At 41.8% G+C, this 17080-nt stretch overlaps 1 protein-coding gene across 3 annotated transcripts in view; it reads right to left on the bottom strand.

Moving 5' to 3' along the window:
- Positions 1–17080, bottom strand: part of LOC134349089 (interleukin-5 receptor subunit alpha-like) — a 74584-nt gene that overhangs the window by 20611 nt on the left and 36893 nt on the right. For all 3 annotated transcript variants that reach the window (XM_063052944.1, XM_063052945.1, XM_063052946.1), the window contains 2 exons: positions 15855–15988; positions 12536–12680 (listed from right to left, as the gene is read on the bottom strand). In XM_063052944.1, coding sequence (XP_062909014.1) covers positions 12536–12680; positions 15855–15988 — 279 coding nt within the window. The remainder of the gene's footprint in view (positions 1–12535; positions 12681–15854; positions 15989–17080) is intronic.

The raw sequence follows: 17080 nt of genomic DNA, 5'->3' as shown, positions 1-17080 counted from the left end.
GATGGCCAAACAAAGATTTAATAGAAAACCAAAATAAAGTTAAGCCAGATAGCCTCTTGAACAACGTGCTTCTTTCAATTTTGTATCGATTGCAGCTCAGCAAAACATGCTGGTCTGTCTCTGGACTACCACAGTCACATAATCCAGTAGGATGTTTTCCTATTATCTTTAAATAATAGTTTAGCCCACAATGCCCCAACCTAAGTCTTGTAAATTTCACCATATCTCTACGACTTAAAAGGTAACAGTCTGAGACCTTTTTAACTATTGGGTGACTAGGAAAATAATGCCTGCCCCTAATTCATTTTTCCGATCCGCCTGCCACTTCTTCTCTATACCTTTTTTGATCCTACTTCTCAATTCTGCTCTGCCTAGGGGAACTCTAATTTCTACTTGCTGCTCTGTAAGGAAGACTTTGCAATGCCATCCACAATTTCATTTCCCTCCACCCCAGCATGTCCAAGTATCCATGAAAATCTAACTACACAACCCATCTTCCCTACTCTAACAACACTTAGAGAATCTCAGTAACTATGTCAGGACAAGTTTTTGATTTACTCCCTTTTACAGACTCTAAGGCAGCAGCAGAATCCGAACAGATGATAACCCTACATGGTCGAGAGTCTTCTATCCACCATAAGGCCCAGAGGATTGCTAATAATTCTGTTTCAAAGACAGAAACATCATCTGAAACCCGGTGACCAATCTTAACTCCAAATTGAGACACATACATCCCAAATCCTGCCCTACTGCTCTCTGGGTCCACTGAGCCAACAGTAAAAATCTTCAGATAAGATCCCCATTTATTATTTAAATATGCATTTGTGATCAATGCTGATGAAATTGCACTGCTTCCTTTAAGCTGAAAAAGGAGGAATAGGTCTACTTCTGGTTCTGGAAAGAGCCAAAAAGGGACAGGTGGCAAGCAAATTTGGTCAACTTTGTCTTCCTCAGTCAGTTTCAATTTCACAGCCCAGTTATTAACCAAATCTAAAAATGGGTATCTTTTAATTTTACTTTGGTGCTCCGACTTCCCCTGCAAAAGACACTTTGATGGACAGCTGTGATTGAATCCATTTAGTTTTACCCAATACTGCAGGCCCAACTGAATTCATCTTAAATGCAGAGACATTTCTCCCATCTCCACACATAATGCCGGGACTGATGTTGTTCTAAAAGCTCCACAACAGAGTCTAAGTGCTTTGGACTGCACAGTGTCTAGTTTCCAAGCACTGCCGTAGCAGCGGAACCATAAACAATACAACCATAATCTATAGCTGATCTACTCATAGCTAGATATATTAAGCACATAGTTTCCCGCCCTGCTCCCCAGTCGCATCCAGCAATACTTCTCATAACATTTAAAACTTTCTCACACTTTCCAATTGTTTTATCTATACGAACCCTCCAAGTAAGTCTTTCATCAAACCAGACACCTAAAAACTTGAATACCTTGACTCTTTCTAGTGGAGGATCATATAGACACAATTCACAATCAGGAATCTTTCTTCTAAAGCCAAAAATCATATATTTGGACTTAGAAGCAGAAATCCTGAAACCCCATTTATTAGCCCAGTTTTCAACTGATCTTAAAGCCTTTTGTACCTGCCTTAATATATACTTGATGTTTCTTCCTCTTTTCCAGATTGCACCATCGTCTGCAAACAATGATTTTCCAAATCTTGTCCCTACCTGATCAAAGATATCATTTATCATGACATTAAAAAGAACTGGACTAATGACACTTCCTTGAGGGGTACCATTACCCATTTTAACTGACTTGGAGCTTGTTCCGCCTATTCTTACTTGAATTGTCCTTTCCTTAAGGAAATCTTTGATCCAATTAAACATTCTACCACTAATTCCCACACCATAGAGTTTAATTAACAAGCCATCCTTCCATAGTGAGTCATATGCTCTTTCAATATCTAGAAATACGCTTACCATTACTTCTCTATTTTGAAATGCTTTTTTAATATCATGATCTAAGAGAACAACAGATTCCAGTGTTGATCTTCCAGTTCTAAAACCATTTTGATAGACAGCAAAATGTCCCTTATTTTCCAAAAAATAAACAAGTCTGTTGGTGACCATTTGTTCGATAATTTTACAAAGCACTGATGTTAAAGCTATAGGCCGATACGAAGTAGGACTAGATGCGTCCTTGCCTAGCTTTAAAACTAGAACTACCACCGCATGCTTCCATTCTACTGGTAATTTTCCTTCTTTCCACACTGAATTAAACAATGCTAGAATTTCTATTAATACAGAGTCATCTAAATGCTTAAGCAATTCATAACACAGTCCATCCCTACCAGGAGAAGTGTTTGAACCTGATTGGACAGCTTCCTGCAACTCCTGAAGGGAGGAAAAACAAATTTATGGAGTTATTATTATCCAAACTCCTGTCCAATTTCCAACTTTCCTTTAACATAATTTCCTTTCTCAAATCACCTAACTCTCCAGAACCATGTAATGCTTGGAACACCTCTACAAACATATCAGCCTTTTCCTTATTGGTTACAGCTTCAATATCTCCATCCAGCAAAGCTGGGATAGATGGTGTCCTATATATCCCTGACATTCTGTGAATGATCGTCCATAGCTGCTTTATAGGTGTCTCAGGGCCCAGGGTTCCACAAAATCTTCTTCAACTATCCCTCTTTGCATTTTTAATTACTCTCCTTGCTACTGCTCTTTCCTTTTTATACTCCATAACATTATCTAACACTGGGTACTTTCTTAATCTCCTGTAAGCTCTACTTCTGTTTCTTACTGCTATATCACAATTTTTATGCCACCATGGAACTAATGCTCGAGCCTTAAGTACATTCCGTAGCAGAATAGTCAACTGAGCAACTTTATGAATTATAGAACAGAGGGATTCATTCCAATCATCTATGGAGCCCTCGCTATTAATCTCTTCTATTATATCCATAACTTTCTCCTGGTACTCATCCCAACTGGCCAAAGAAAAATTATACCTAGCAGACCTCTCCTCAACTTCTACTATCAAATTTCTACCAAATCAACATAATATAGGATAGTGATCACTTCCTACTGTGCATCTGTCCATAGCATCCCATTCCCCAACCCTAGCTAAGTTTGAGGAAGTAACAGATAAGTCTAAGTGACTACAAGTATTCTTTACAATATCAAATCTTGTAGGCCTTCTGTCACTTAGCAGTACCATGTTGTATTTATCTAGAAACTCCTCTACTACCACTCCATTACTATCTTTACTTTCAGTACCCCATATAGGATTATGGGCATTGAAATCTCCAACCCAGATTACTAGGGATTTTACCTTATTCATAATTTCATCCAAATCTGGTAACATCATATTACCTGGATTATAAAAGTTAATCAAAGTTATTTGACCACGAGAGCTCCAAAACTCCACAGCCACAATTTCCAGGTTAGATTTAATATCAAGTCTTCTAAACTGGAGTCCTGTTTTTATGAAAGTTACACACCCTCCACCAGAGTTATCTGTTCTGTCAGCTCTCAAACTATCATATCCAGGGATCACAAAATCTAAATGAAGCTTTAACCATGTCTCCTTTTTACAGATCAAATCAGACTTGCCTTTAAAAGTTCCAACAAGTCTTTTTAATTCTTGACCATTTGCAGATAAACTTCTTGCATTCCATTGTAATATTAAAAACATTCAAATACTAATTATTGGCCTCTTCATCCACATAAACCTCCTTCGTACTCTCTGATCCCCGCAACTGGGAAGTATTCAGTGATAGTTTGTCTGTCATATACTCATGTAATTTTTCCAGTGAAATCTGTTTTATATCATGGAATCTCTCTGCAGCTCCAACAACTACTTTGATCATATCCGACCTCTTAGCTGTAGTTTTAGCCCCGACCAGTACATCAACAACAAATGCCAAAAAAGACTCTTTAGTCATCAACAACATGCCTGAAGGAACCACAGTTGGAGAACTCGGAATGAACTGACTTCCCATCATTCCAATCTTTTCTTTACTTATCCTTTGCTCTCTATCAACTTTCTTTACTGCCTCAGCATATGATATTTTTTGTTGGATACTAACATCCTGAATCTGCTTTGCCTTACTAAATTACTCACATCCTCTGAACACCGCTATATGATCCCCTCCACAGTTACTGCATTTAGGCACCGCGGCCTTACACGCTTTAATATCATGATCCTCTCCACATTTCATGCATCTTCTTTTACCTCGACATGAACCAGCAACATGTCCAAATCTCTGGCAATTATAACAGCGTAAGGGAGGCCTAATGTATTCTCTAACTTGATAAGACATGCACCCAATATAGACTCTAGTTGGAAGAACATCACCTGCAAAAACCAGAAGAACAGGAGAATCCCAATTACCACCTTCTCTGGATTTTAATCGTTTGGCTTCAATCACTCAACCACCTTTAATATTGTCCAAAATTTCCTTTTCAGTCATGCCACACCAAATACCATACACTACCCCCTTAACTCCCTTCCTTTCTTTCAGAGTAACACATTCCACTTTCACAATCAATTTTCCCACCATTTTAGCACTGTTACATCGGTCAATGTCTTTGCAACAAATTTTCAGCAATTCATTAGACAAAATCTTGGCCTGGAATCCTTCACCTATTTGGTTCTCTAATGCAGCTGCCACTTCCAAAGGATTAAGGGCTCTAAATCCTCCTTCTCCTTCCTTCTGACCTTTAATTTTATACAGAACTATAAATTCCTCCAATTCACCCATTTTCCTGAATTTGTTGTCCCCCATTACTTCAGGTCTTTCACTTGATGCACCCCTTTTTTGGCTACCCTTACTTCTGGAGTATTCCACAATCTCCCACCCTCCCCCTTCAATCTCAACCCCCCCCCCCTTTTGCAGCCATAGGCTACAAGCTAACCTTTTCCAAACTACTAGACTCCTCCACACCAAAGTCCCCACCCACTCAATCCACCTCCCAACAGCAGTCAGCCCAGTCGGACCTTATAGCTACAGGTGTATTTTTACTACATTCAATTGAAACACCCTGACTGCACACAGGTGATCTCCATTTAACAAATCACGTGATTTTGAAAACCAATTGGCTGCACGTTTGATGATTTGGGCGTATACTTTCACAATCAATTATTTTGTGTTTTATATTTCTGATCACTTTGTAGAGACCTGTTTTCACTTTGACACGAAAGAGTCTATTTCTGTTGATGTGTCAGAAAAAGCCAAATTCAATCCACTGTGATTCAATGTTGTAAAACAATAAAACATGTTAACCCCCTGTTTACTGGGCATCTCTGGGAATGCTGCTCACTAGCTCCCTGCAAACAGCCACTGGACTCCATGGTGAAGAAACCACCTTTCTCAGGTTCCGTGCATCTAGGGTGTAGACAACTTTGGTCCCGCCAAACTCATGAGATTAGGATGTCTCGTCCACCCAGATCCCAGTTTGTGTGAATGTAGTGTGATTTACTGACCCCCTGCAATTACCCATCAGCAAGAGATAACAGATTGTACACCGCATAGAATTATAAAGAAATATATTAAAAAATGTTAACAAGTAAATAATTATTCGTGGAAAGAAAGAAAAAAGCAAAAATGGCCCATTATACTTAAACAGTCACATGTGCACGGTGGAGCTCAAATCTTCCAGAAGCCGCTGTTTTCGATGTACACACTACACTGACTCCTATTCACTGCTTCCCGTTAAAAGTTCCCCTCTTGGACTCCATTGGATGACACGTTCCCGCCGGATACAATCTTATGGCCAGTTCTCTCGGGCTCCTTCTCCCTCCATCTCCCACCGAAAATGACCTCGACCCACCTTAGTGTCTGTCACAACACCTCTCCCCCAGCGTCCTGATTGGATGACGCACATTTCTAAGCATCCCTTATCTTGAATGGTAACCTAAACAGGCTGAAAGCAGAACAGACTGTTTTTACAGAACTGCTGAAATGAAATACCTACAGTATAGCTGTAAAAATCTGAACCAGGGTGTTATATATGAAAAATTCCAAGTGGGGATGAATACTTTTTATAGGCACCATATAAATATATAAGTGTGTGTGTGTAAGACTTTTGCACAGTACCAGATGCTGCGAATTCTTGCTGTGTCGACAGATACACATCCCGGATTTGAAAATACCGTGACTGTAAACTAAAAGGTTGTGAAAGTGCTTTGTGGCTTCAAATGACATTCTGTGACACAATGTGAAAATAACATATAAACATTGCGGCATTTGTGGGAAGATGATGAGGGATCTTGGCACCTTACCCAACTTTGCTTGGCATTCATTCATGAGTTGCTGACAATGCCAGTGTTATTATCCATCTGTTGTTCTGTCCTGACCCAGGATATATAAGCACCAAAGAGGAAGGACTATTCTAAATGCAAGATGACACAACAGTGGCTGATAAGAGGTCAAAGCCAACATAAAAGCCAAAGAATGAAGCTAATGGAGCAGAAATTAGTGGAAAGTTAGAGGTTTTGGAAGCTTTTAAAAACCAACAGAAGTCAAATCAGTATTTTTGCATCAGTCTTCACTGTGGAGGACATGCCGGAAGTTCGAGAGTGTCGTGGGGCAGAGGTGACTGCAGTTGTACTCGCTTTTCTTGGGAGAATGTGCTTGGGAAACCGAAAGGACTGAAGCAGATAAGCCACTTGCACCAGATGGTCTACACCCCAGGGCTGTGACAGAGGTGGCTGAAGATATTGTGGAGGCATTAGTAATGAGCTTTCAAGAATCAATTGATTCTGGCATGGTCCTGGAGGAATGGAAAACTGCAAATGTCACTCCACTCTTCAAGAAGGGAGAGAGCCAGAAGAAAGGAAATTATAGGCTAGTTAGTCTGCTCTCAATGGTTGGGAAGATGTTGAAACCAGTTTTTAAGGATGAGGTCTCAGGGTACTTGGAGACACATGTTAAACTAGGCTGTAATCAGCATGGTTTCTTTAAGGGAAAGACTTGCCTGACAAATCTGTTGGAATTCTTTAAAGACATAACAAGCAGGATAGACAAAGGAGAATCGATAGATGTGTAGTGTACTTGAATTGTCAGGCCTTTGACGAAGTGTCACACATGAAACTGCTTAACAAGTTAAGAGCCCATACTATGACCTTAATCTTTCTATGTTTTTGTCATTGTTTTGGATGGTGGAATGGATTTCTTCATGGCCACATTTGAAGATGATACAAATATAGGTGGAGGGGCAGGTAGCTTTGAGGAATCAGAGAGGCTATAGAAGGACTTAAACAGATTAGAAAATGGACAATGAAATGGCATATGGAATAGAGTTTCGGGAAGTGTTTGGTCAGGCACTTTGGTAGAAGATCTGAAAGCATAGACTATTTTCTAAATGGAGAGAAAATTCAAAAACCAGAGCTGCAAAGGGACTTGGGAGTCCTCGTGCAGGATTCCTTCAGGGTTAATTTGCAGATTGAGTTGGTGATGAGGAAAGCAAATGCAATGCTAGCATTCATTTTGCAAGACCTAGAATATAAAAGCAAGGATGTAATGTTGGGGCTTTATATGGCACTGGTGAGGCCTCACTTGGAGTATTGTGAGCAGGTTTGGTCCCTTTATCTAAGAAAGGATATACTGACCTTGGAGAGGGTTCAAAGGAGGCTCATGAAAATAATTCCAGGATTGAAAGGTCTGTCATATGAGGAGTGTTTGATGGCTCTGGGCTTGTACTCACTGGAATTCAGAAGAAAGGGGATTGATTCAAACCTATTAAATGGCGAAAGGTTTCGATAAGATGAATGTGGAGAGGACATTTCCTGCAGTGGGGGATTGTAAGACTAGAGGACACAGCCTCAGAACAGAGAGGCATCCTTTCAGAAAGGAGATGAGGTGGAATTTCTTTAGCCAGAGAGCGGTGAATCTGTGGAATTCGTTACCACATCTGACTGCGGAGGTCAAGGCATTGGGTATATTTAAGGCAGAGGCTGATAGATTCTTGATTAGTCAGGGCACGAAGGGATACAGGTAGAAGGCAGGAGGTTGGGGCTGAGAGGGAAAATGGATCACCAAGATGAAATGGCAGAGCAGACTTGATGGGCCAAATGGCCTAATTCTGTTCCTATGTCTTATGGTATATATCAGAATCAGGGTCATCATCACTCACATATGTCATGAAATTTATTTTATTTTTGCGGCTGCAGTACAGTGCATACATAAAATACGTACTGTGCAAACGTCTTAGACACCCTAGCTATATAAATGTGCCTAAAACTTTTGCACAATACTCCGTATACAACCAAATGAAACCACATTCCTCTGGATCCCAGTGCACCCACAAAACATAAAGCACTCGGAACATAAGCCAAAATATTACCATAAATAACTTATTAAAACATAGTGAAAAAAACATGCAGTGCAGGTAGTGATGAGACCTGAGTGGCGGCAGGGTATTCATTAGTCTTACAACCCGGGGGAAGAAGCTGTTACCCAGTCTAGAAGTCCTAGTCCTGATGCTCCTGTACCTCCTTCCTGATGGTAGATAGTCAAAGGCCATGTGGGATGGGTGGTAGGGAATCTTCAGCAATACTTTAGGCCCTTTGTCTCCAACACTCCCAGTAAATGTCACAAATAGGTGGGAGGGAGCCCCCAACGATCCTCTTGGCAGTTTTTATTATTTGCCACAGAGATTTGTGGTCTGATGCTTTGCAGCTTCTGTGCCGCACAATGCAGCCAGAGAGGACACTCTCACTGGTGCTCCAGCAGACAATTGTTAGAATGGGGTGGGAGGCCTTGCACGCCTTCCTCAGAAAGTGTAGTTGTTGCTGTGCCTTCTTGACGAGTGAGGTGTTGTGGGTCCAGATTAAATTGTCCATTATGTGCACAACAGGGAACTTTGTGCTCTTCGCTCTGTCCACGACAGAGTCATTGATGTGCAATGGAGAGTGGTCGACCTGTGCCTTCCTGAAGTCCACAATTATCTCCAATGTCTTGTCTACATTGAAGCTCAGGTTGTTGTTCTCACACATTTGACAAGACTCTCTATCTCCTCTTTGTATGCTGATGCTTCATTGTTGCTGATGAGGCCAACCACTGTAGTACAGTATCAGCAGTGAACTTGATGAGATTTGAGCTGAATCTGGCAGTGCAGTCATGGGTCAGCAGTGGGCTGAGCACAGAGCCATGAGGAGCACCAGTGCTCAGTGTGATGGAGCTTCAGATATTGCTGTTAACTTGGGCTGACGGGTATTTCCATTTCGAAGTCCAAGATCCATTTACAGAGAGAGTCCTAATGAGAACAGTTTACCCACCAGTTTCTGAAGGATGATCAGGTTAAACTCCAATCTGAAGTCAATGAAAAGCATTCTGAAGTATGAGGCATTATTTTCCAGGTGGGACAAGACTGAGTGGAGGACCGAAGCTGAGTGTTACATACCAACAGCAATAGATCACAATTGAGTCAGGTTTTAATGCTAAAACCATTATCTTTATTAGTATCTACTCCAAATATAGAGACTTAAACAAAATAAACAGAAGTTAACAGTGTTATGCGTATATGTATGTGTGTGTGGCTCCCAAGCAGTCAAGTTTAGGAACAGTTCTTGAAGTCTTAAGATGCTAAAGTAGAGAAGTTCAGTAATTCACAGAATAAGTGAGTGAGGGGAGAGATTTGTAAATCCACATGAAAATGTAGAGAGAAGGCAATTACGAAGAATTCCACAGATTCCACGCTGGGTAAACGAAATAACAGTCGCCGAAGATCTTATCCGTCGAGTCGTTCCAAAATCCACTTAGAAATATCACCAGGTGACAGTCACAGGAATATGGTCTTCAGGTGGTTACCACATAACACCCCGATTCCAGGTAAGGGCCAACAAAAGTGATACCACAGGATACTCCAACAAATCCATACATATGGATTATATGAAGTGACAGTCACACATAGATCGTGAACTGCGTGCCAATGATCACCCCAATCTTTTGGGCATAGGAGAGTTCCAAACCATAGCAGTGACAAGCTGAAGTTCCCACAGCCTGTCTCTCTCTCGGTTTAAAGTCTGCAGCCGGCTGCCACAGCTTGTGACAGACGTCATAGCCCCGCCTCACTCAGGCACTCTTAAAATAACACTCACAGTACGAGCCTGTGTCTCTCGTAACATATGACATCATCAGTGATTCAGTTTAAGGAGTAGGTGAACTGGAAGGGTCCAACGTAGCTGGAAGATGGCATTTTATATTATTCATTACCATCCACTCAAAGCACATCATGATTGTTGAAGTCAGTACCATTGGATGATAATTGTTTAGGCTAGTTAACATTGCTCTTTTAGGCACTGAAATTACGGTGGCTACCTTGAAGCCTGCAGGAACAGTGGACTGCTTCAAAAAGATGTTAAGGATGTCAATTAAGAACTCTGTTAGCTGATCCACGCAGTTCCTCAACATCTACAGGTATGTTGTCCAGCCCCAAAGCTTTGCTTTGGTTTACCCCGGCTGCAGTCCTCCTCACCTCAGCTGCGGCTGGTGAGGTGCCTGTTCTTCACGGGGAGAGGGGGCTTTCCTCGATATACCATTGCTCAATGCATCAGATTGTGCATAGTGCATAAAAACACAGGCAAGAGGTTCAATTGTTGTTCAGACTAGACATCAAAATAGGGAAGAAATGTGATCTGATTGACTTTGACTGTGGAGTGACTGTTGGTGCCAGATGGGATGGTTTGAGTATCTCAGAAACTGTTGATCTCCTGCTATTTTCTTGCACAACAGTCTCTATGTCCAAATGCTATTTCTGGATTTCATTTTGCCACTCAGCACTATTGTCCTATAGACCTTGGAGAACAAAATCCTATTCCTCAGTTTGAATACACCACTGTGCAACTGGCTGTTGGACTTCCTAATGAACAGACCTCAGATAGTCAGGAAGTACAACTGTTCTTCCCTCCTGTTCATGCTCAGCATGGGTTCTCCCCAGGGCTGTGTGCTAAGCCCATTGCTGAACAGTCTGCTCACACTTGACTCCACGGCCAAACACCCGGCCAATCACATTGTTAATTTCACCAACAACACGACCTAACAAAAACAATGATGAGACGGCCTACAGAGAGGAGGTAGAAGAGCTCAAGGCCTGGTGACAGTCAAATAACCTCTTCCATATTGCCAACAAGACAAAACAGGGGAACTTGCACCATTCACACCCCTCCTCCCCTTTACTTCGGCTGTACAACAATGAAGACTGCGAGCAGTTCCAAACTCCTGGGAGTGCACGTCTCACACAGCCTCTCATGGTCCCAGAGCACATCGTACACAGTCAAGAAAGCTCACCAATGCCTCTACTTTTTGAGGAGGCTGAAAGGATCTGGACTTTGCACATCTATGCTCATGTCTTTCTACAGAAGCGCAGTAGACAGCATCCTAACAAGCTGCATCTCGGCTTGGAACAGAAACTGTACTGTGGCAGACAGGAAGGTTCTACAAAGGGCAGTCAAAACCTCTCAGTGAATCACCAGCACAGGCCTACCCACCATCAAGGGCATATGTACAAAAATCAGCCAGAAAAGAGCCAGTAACATCAGGAAGGATGGACTGTTTGTCCCACTTTCATCAGGGAGGAGGCCATGTAGCATCCTTGTCAGGACCACCAGATGCAAAAGAAGTTACTGTCACCAAGCAGTGAGGCTGATCAACACCTCCACCCAGTAACCCACCTCTCCACGCCCCCCAAACCACCACTACTTTATCATTTCCTGTCAGTCACCTTATGTACAGACGCTCCTGTGCCTTGTGTCACCTTATGGACATATTGTCAATCTATGTGTAAAATTGATCTTATGTATTTAACTTCATTGTGGTTTGTCATTTTGTGTTCTTTAACTTTTGTGTTTCTTTTTAGCAATAAGGGATCTGGAGTAACAATTATTTTATTCTCCTTTACACTTATGAACAGGTAATAACAATGGAAAAAATCTTGAATTCAGAGTTTACAGAGAATGATGCAAGAAACAAAAAAAAAATCCAGTGATCATTAATTCTGTGGGTGAAAACACCTTGTTAGTGAGAGAGGTCAGAGGAGAATGGCCAGACTGGTTCAAGCTGACGGGAAGGTGACAGAAACTCGATTAATCATGTGCTGCAACAGTGGTGTGTAGAGGAGCAGCTCTGAATGCATAACACATCGAACCTTGCTGGGCTACAGCAGCAGAAGACCAGGAACATAAAGTTAGTGACCATTTTGTTAGGTACAGGAGGTAGCCAATAAAGTGGCCACTCAGAGTATTTAGCTTGTGACTTGACCATCTATTTATTTTTATTTTTATTTTATTGAGATACAGCGTGGAACAGGTCCTTCTGGCCCTTCGAGCCGTACCTTCCAACAATCCCCCGATTTAACCCTAGCCTCACCACGACACAATTTACAATGACCAAATAACATCCCAACCAGCTCGTCTTTGGACAGTAGGAGGAAGCTGGAGCTCCCAGAAGAAACCCACACAGTCACGGGGAGAATATACAAAGGCAGCGATGGGGAATTGAACCTGGGTCATCTGTAATGTCTAGTGTTCTGCAAACCACTATGCTAGCATTTCTGTTACCTGTAATGACAGCATCAGTCCAGTCACTCCAGATAAAATCCTTCTGTTTTACTTCCATAAAGTGGTTAATTCTCGCTCTCACTTGCACAGCATAGCTTCTAGTCAGGTCTTTGATAACCCATTTTTCCACATCCAGATCTTCAACCTAAAACAGTACAACAATCATTAGAAGAGCTGGAGGGCCAGTCAGGTTAAAAACAAAAATTCTGAACATAAGGAGGCTAATGTTGGCAGTGTGATTAAATAAATGGGCTGATATTTTGCTTAAAGTCATACAGCCCAGAAATACGCCCCTTGGCTCAATGTGTCCATGGCAACCAAGAGTTCTCTCTGAGTTAGTCCCATTTACTTGCAGTTGGCCCTAATCCCTCTAAACCAGTCTTGTCTATCTTCCTGGCCAAATACCTTTTTAAATGTTATTAGTGTGTATTATAAGTTTTAGGTACATATATATATATACAGTAGCTAGGCTGCCTAAGACTTTTGCAGAGTACTGTACTTGCAAACATGGAGCAGAGAGCAAGTTTGTAAATCTGGTGAGAGCAAAGGTTTGTGGGGAATGACATGGATGGAGTGCTGCGGGAGCGGTGTGGGGGCAGAGAAAGAGTGCCAGAGTGGGGGTTTGGTGTGGATGCAGGTACATCTAGACCAGGCAAGGTCATTTGATTCAAATCTGTGTGGATAACCAGAGGCTTTTTGCCAGGGCTGAAATAACTAACATGAGGGAGCATAGTTTTAAGGTGCTTGGAAGTGAGTACAAGGGGGATGTCAGAGGTATGTTTTTCATACAGAGTGGTGGGCGTGTGGAATGCACTGCCAGCAATGGTGGTAGAGTCGGATACAATTGGGTCTTTTAAGAGACTCTTGCTACGTCCACACTACGCCGGATAATTTTGAAAACACCGGTTTCGAGTGAAAACGACAGGCGTCCACACTAAGCGTTTTTCAAAATATCTCCGTCCACATTAGACGGATATTTGGGCGAATCTCCTCCTACTGGGCATGCGCAGGACACACAGAAAACAAGCGAAGAGGAAACGATATACTTAATGCGCGTTTGTCCAGTTACACAGTAGAAAAACTTTAAAGGAATTGCTCTTGGCTCTCGCACAGGAGGACTTAAAACTTAAAAAAAACAAATACTGGAGCGTATGGAGGCAACCGACAAGGAGTTCACGGACAGTATGACCCGGCTGACGACGAACATTGGAAAACTAACTCTGTTACATTAATAAAGCACCTCGTTAAATGTATAAAACGTCTGCATCAGCGTTATCTTGTATTTCCATATAATGTTACATTAGGCTGTTACACATCTATTGTCAGAGAAGTACTTGCATAAATAGGTAAACCACCTTCATACAAGCAAGGACAGAAAACAGGGCGAAGTGAGTATACTTATTTATTCAGTAAACTATGGGTCAACTGGCTTCAGTCTCGTCCGTCTGTTCTGAATTTGTTAGGTGGTGGCGTTCAAGAAAACAACGAACATCTGTTCCAGCATGTCATGACAGCGTTTTTAAATAGTCAAAAAAACTCACTTTACAATTTAACTCTCACGCCGTTCACACCGACTGCACGTTATAACAACTTGTGCAGTACCAAGCAGAAGCAGAAAAAAGCATTGTTGTTGTAGTGTTGTCATGACAGCATTTTAAAACCTCTCCGGTTACCCGGTACACACTACACTGGATATTAAGCGTTTTCAGATTTATTCACTCTGGAGAGTGTTTTTGAAAACCTCCGTTTTCGGGGGCTGAAAACACCGGTTCAGTGTGGACGGGAGGGCAAAACGAAGAGAAAAAGCTTTATTTTCAAAATTATCTGGCGTAGTGTGGACGTACCCTTAGATAGGTACGTGGAGCTTAGAAAATAGAGGGCTATGTGTTAGGGAAATTCTAAGCAGTTTCTAGAGTAGGTTATATAGTTGGCTCAACATTGTGGGCCGAAGTGCCTGTAATGTGCTGTAGATTTCTATGTTCTATGTTTCCAGCTCCCTTCCCCTTTTCCCAACCATGATTCCCCTCTCCCTACCCCCATCCTACTCTCAGTACATGATAGAGGCCCATATCAGAATCAGGTTTATCATCACTCACATATGTACCATGAAATATGCTTTTGTTGTGGCAGCGTTACAGTGCAATATATAAAATTATTAAGGTATTGTGCAAAAGTCTTCGACACGCTCACCACTGATGTTTGGCTAAGACCTTTGCACAATACTGTCCTTGATTATCAACTTCCTCTGGCAGTTCATTCCATATACGGAGCACTCTGCGGATGAAAAAGTTGCCCCTCAGGTTCTTAGTAACTATGATTCATGTTCTCATTAATATTTATTTACTTAGTTTTATTTGCAAAGTTTGTCTTCTTTTGCACATTGGTTGTTTGTCAGTCTTTGTGAGTAGCTTTTTAGTGATTCTATTGTAGAAAATGAATCTCAAGGTTGTATACAGTATGCACACCGATAATAAATATACTTTGACTTTGATCTACTTTTGTTCACATACGTCACTCTACTGCATGCTACTGCAGGGTCGGAATATCTACACCACAGTATACCTCCCACCTATGTTTATGTCAGCAGCAGACTTGTGTGTTACACCAAAGCAACACACAGAAAAAAGTATGAGGAACTCAGCAGATCAGTCAGCATCTATGGAAAAGAGTAAACAGTCAACGTCTGAGCCAAGGCCCTTCCCCAGGAGTGAAATGACACCTCTGCATCATCTGCCACAAGCAGGACTTCCCAGTGGCCAAGCATTTTAATCTGATTCCTATTCCCATTCTGATGGGTTGAGATAAGGCTACCCTCAGGGTGTTGGTGGGATTGGGTACCCTCAGACACAATGTTATGGATATAGATTTCTCCTTCTGGTGAACAAAACTTACCCCTCCTCCTCTGTTCCTCATTCTGACCTCTTATTTCTCTCACCCGCCCTATTACCTTTCCCTGGGCCCCCTCCTCCTTCCTCTTCTCCTATGGTCCACTCTCCTCTCCGATTAGATTCTTCCGTCTCCACCCTTTGACCTTCCCCACACACCTGGCTTCACAGATCACCGTTCAGCCAGCCTCTTTCCCCTTTCCCCATCATTTAATTTAGGCATCTACCCCCTTCCCTCTCAGTTCTGAGCAAGGGCCTCAGCCCAGAACATCATCTCTTTGCTCTTTTCCATGCTGCCTGCCCTGCTGAGTTCCTCCAGTGTTTTGTGTGTGTTGCTTGGATTTCCAGCATCCGCAGACTTTCTCATGGATGCGTGTTACACTCTTCAGGTGCTTTCATGCCACAGGTGGTGGTTAAGATTATAATTTATTCACCTTTGTCACTTTGCTGTACAAGTCTTTAACCTGTATTTGATATTCAAATGTGGTTGAATGATGTTTGCCAATTGGTGGCTTCCATACCACTTCACTTCTGTTCACTGTGATATTAACTGGGGGGCTGGCTTTATCTGAAACAAGAAAGATAACGTTAATAGAAGTACCCTCGTTATCATCCAGTGCTAAATCTTATATTTACTGTATTTTTATTCATGGTAAAAAGGAGATGCACAGACTAAGTCCAAGTTTTAAAATTTAATGTAATGGCTTGTGTAAGAATTGTCACAACCAGGGGTCGATTTTTTTTCAGTGAGCATGTGCATTGTATTTTCTCAGTGTCACCTCATGGGTGTGCAGTGTTCCTTGGACTGTTTACCTTCTAAGTCTAATTGTTTGTCTTTGGACTAGTTCTGGGTTTTCACTTTGTTTTATTTGGCATCGTGGGGATTGTTAATCTCTCTTTGTATTTATCACATTTATACCATTTGGGATAATTTAATTAGCATGACCCTGACGAAGGGTCTCGGCCCGAAACGTCGACTGTACCTCTTCCTATAGATGCTGCCTGGCCTGCTGCATTCGCTAGCAACTTTGATGTGTGTTGCTGCATTTTCAATGTCTTGTTTTGTAGTTGTTCCCTTTAGGAGTTACTGCTTTGTCCGGACACCTATGTTATCTGATTGCTCTGGAATTCCTACATGCTCCAGGGTGTCTCCTAGTTGTTTGTTGAGGATCCTTGTCTGGTGAAACTCACAGCAAGTTCTCTTGTGTATCGTGAGTGATTTCGGTTCTACAAGATTCTGTATAGTTTGCCTGAGCTCTTGTTGTTTTTGCCGGATAATTTCTGTAATAAATCTTTTGTTTTGTTTCAATTGCTGAAGTCACTGTGATTCCTGCACTTGAGTTTGCTAGAGACACCCACAATAATAGTGCTGGAACTGGTGCAGAGAAGAGAGAGCAGGATGTGACTTTAGGTTGCATTTTCCTTATGAAAAGTTCCTCAGGTTGGCAGTATCCATCATTAAGGACTCCCACTATTAGGCACATGCCTTCTTCTCACTATTACCATCAGGGAGGCGGTATAGAAGACCCGCAACCTATGGACTCACTTTCAAGAACCCTATAACTCCATTTTCTCAGTATTATTTATTTTTTATTAGTTTGTTTTGTATTTGCACGGTTTGTCTTTTGTACATTGATTACTTGTTAGTCTTTGTGTATAG

Source organism: Mobula hypostoma, chromosome 7 (genome assembly GCF_963921235.1).
Source record: "Mobula hypostoma chromosome 7, sMobHyp1.1, whole genome shotgun sequence".
Classification (NCBI taxonomy): domain Eukaryota; kingdom Metazoa; phylum Chordata; class Chondrichthyes; order Myliobatiformes; family Myliobatidae; genus Mobula; species Mobula hypostoma.
The sequence above is the reverse complement of the archived record's forward strand: the minus strand, read 5'-3'. Positions and strand labels throughout refer to the sequence as shown.